Below are 2,228 nucleotides of genomic sequence, written 5' to 3' on the forward strand. Positions count from 1 at the left end.
TCTTTTCAGCAATATATACGTGTACCTGGGAGCCCATGTATGGTTGTATAGGTGAGGAAAATGGGGTGTTCTCCTCCACAGTTGAATTGAACCCTGATTCAGCCATATCATGTGTTTCTGAGCTTCCTAGTGACTCTAAAGCATGTGGTTCTGGCAATGTAATTATTCACAGGAAGAGAAAGGCCTGTCCACTAGCTTTCCCCTCAAATGCATAGCACTTTCAACTACTTAGCTTCCCTTTCTCCAAAAATTTGTGTTTGTGGAGTCCAAGAGATCTGGCTCTACTCTCCTCAAGACAACAAAGACTTAAATGTTCACAGATGAATTGGCCTATAGCCGTTCAGCCTTTAATCCTCTGTATCAGAATGTCTGAAAGAGGAGAAAATATCCCATATTTAGCTCATGGAAAGACTATCTTGGTCAGACCCGGAAGTACTCCTCCCTGAGAGGCATGCGGGTTTGGAAGGGTCAGAGGTCGCCAGGCCAGAATGTGTTCCCCTGTTGCTATGTAGTACAAAGGCACATTCTCTCCTGCATATTCTGGAAGGTTCTTGAGTTCAATTAGGACAGTGGTTGCGGAATCCCTGGTCTCCGGCCTCAGTTGCCTGCTGGCCGAGCGGAGGTGTGGAGGGCGCTGCCATGTTTGGCTGCCTGGTGGTGGGGAGGCTGGTGCAAACTGCTGCACGGCAAGTGGCAGTGGATAAATTTGTTTTTGACTTGCCTGATTATAAAAATATCAACCATGTCATGGTTTTTATGCTGGGAACAGTCCCATTTCCTGAGGGGATGGGAGGATCTGTCTACTTTTCCTATCCTGACTCAAATGGGGTGCCAGTGTGGCAGCTCCTAGGATTTGTCACGAATGAGAAGCCAAGTGTCATCTTCAAAATATCAGGTGTTAAAGCTGGAGAAGGAAGCCAACACCCATTTGGAGCCATGAATATTGTGCGAACCCCGTCTGTTGCTCAGATTGGAATTTCAGTGGAATTGTTGGACAGTCTGGCTCAGCAGACTCCTGTAGGCAGTGCTGCTGTGTCCTCTGTGGACTCATTCATGCAGTTCACACAGAAGATGTTGGATAACTTCTTCAATTTTGCTTCATCATTTGCTCTCTCTCAGGCTCAGATGACACCAAATCCATCAGAGATGTTCATCCCAGCAAATTTGTTTCTGAAGTGGTATGAAAACTTTCAAAGACGATTAGCGCAGAACCCTCTCTTTTGGAAAACAACTTAAATAAAATAATTTCTTATGTCATGTAAAAAAAAATAAAGAGTAACTCTCTAGAAACTGGAAATAACAATCCTAAAGGAGCATGGCTATAGTGATTATGATGGTGTACCCCTATAAATCTAGTACTTGGGAGAAAGAGACAGAGAGACCAGAAATTCAAAGCTAGAATGGGACACATAGTGAGTTACAGGCTACTCTGGGCTACATGATACTCTGTCTCCAAACAAAATTACAACAACAAGCACAGCTCTAACATCCACTAGGCTTAATGTGCCCCATTTGTTTTATTTCTTCATTGGTTTTAAAGTTTTATTATATCTTCTTTTTGATATGGTTTCTCGCAATATAGCACAGGCTGGCCAAGAACTCATTATGTAGAGAAGGCTAGCTTAAAGCTCACAGTAATCCATCTGCCTCAGTCTCATGAATGATAGGACTACGGGAACACCCTGCTCAGCTTATGTTTCCATTTTATACATGAGGAAACTAAGGCTAAGAATGGTGAATAAATTTCCTCAAGGAAGGGGGAGACTGGTCAACATTTCCACCCCAGTGTTCTCTGCTATGAGGATCAAGTAAGTTCCTAAAAAGGATGCATGGCCTTGTAGGCTGGCTAGTAGGTTTTTCTATTAAGATACAACTCTGAAGCTGGGCATTGTCCAGCTTAATCCCAGCACTCAGGGAGGCAGAAGCATGTGAATTTGAGGCCAGCTTGATCTACAAAGCGAGTCCAGGACAGCCAAGGCTACACAGAGAAACCGTGTCTCAATAAACCAACCAACCAACTGAACAAACAAAAGATACTACTCTGGCTATATACCTAGCATTGTTAGAAGCAGAATCTGTGACCCAGGAGTTCATGAGGTTCTCTTGTACAGGAAGTGCTCAGGAAATGGAGTTACTGTTTTTATTGAAGCATGTAGTCTATACATCAACAAAAGCTCCCAAAGGAAAGCTTGCTTTTTCTTTTCATCTTCTAGAAGCTTGTCTAGTGC

General features: G+C 43.4%; 1 protein-coding gene across 1 annotated transcript; it reads left to right on the forward strand.

The window, feature by feature from the left end:
- Window positions 1-639: 639 nt before the first annotated feature.
- LOC129675022 (protein Hikeshi-like) lies at window positions 640-1,236 on the forward strand. The gene has a single exon (XM_055605075.1). The coding sequence runs from the start codon at window positions 640-642 to the stop codon at window positions 1,234-1,236; it is 597 nt and encodes a 198-aa protein (XP_055461050.1).
- Window positions 1,237-2,228: the final 992 nt, after the last annotated feature.

The sequence above is a fragment of the Psammomys obesus genome, unplaced genomic scaffold (assembly GCF_907164565.1).
Source record: "Psammomys obesus unplaced genomic scaffold, mPsaObe1.curated_primary_1811, whole genome shotgun sequence".
Taxonomy (NCBI): domain Eukaryota; kingdom Metazoa; phylum Chordata; class Mammalia; order Rodentia; family Muridae; genus Psammomys; species Psammomys obesus.

Coding starts and splice junctions, on each gene's coding strand:
- LOC129675022 (XM_055605075.1), top strand. CDS start 640: ATGTTTGGCTGCCTGGTGGTGGGGAGGCTGGTGCAAACTGCTGCACGG.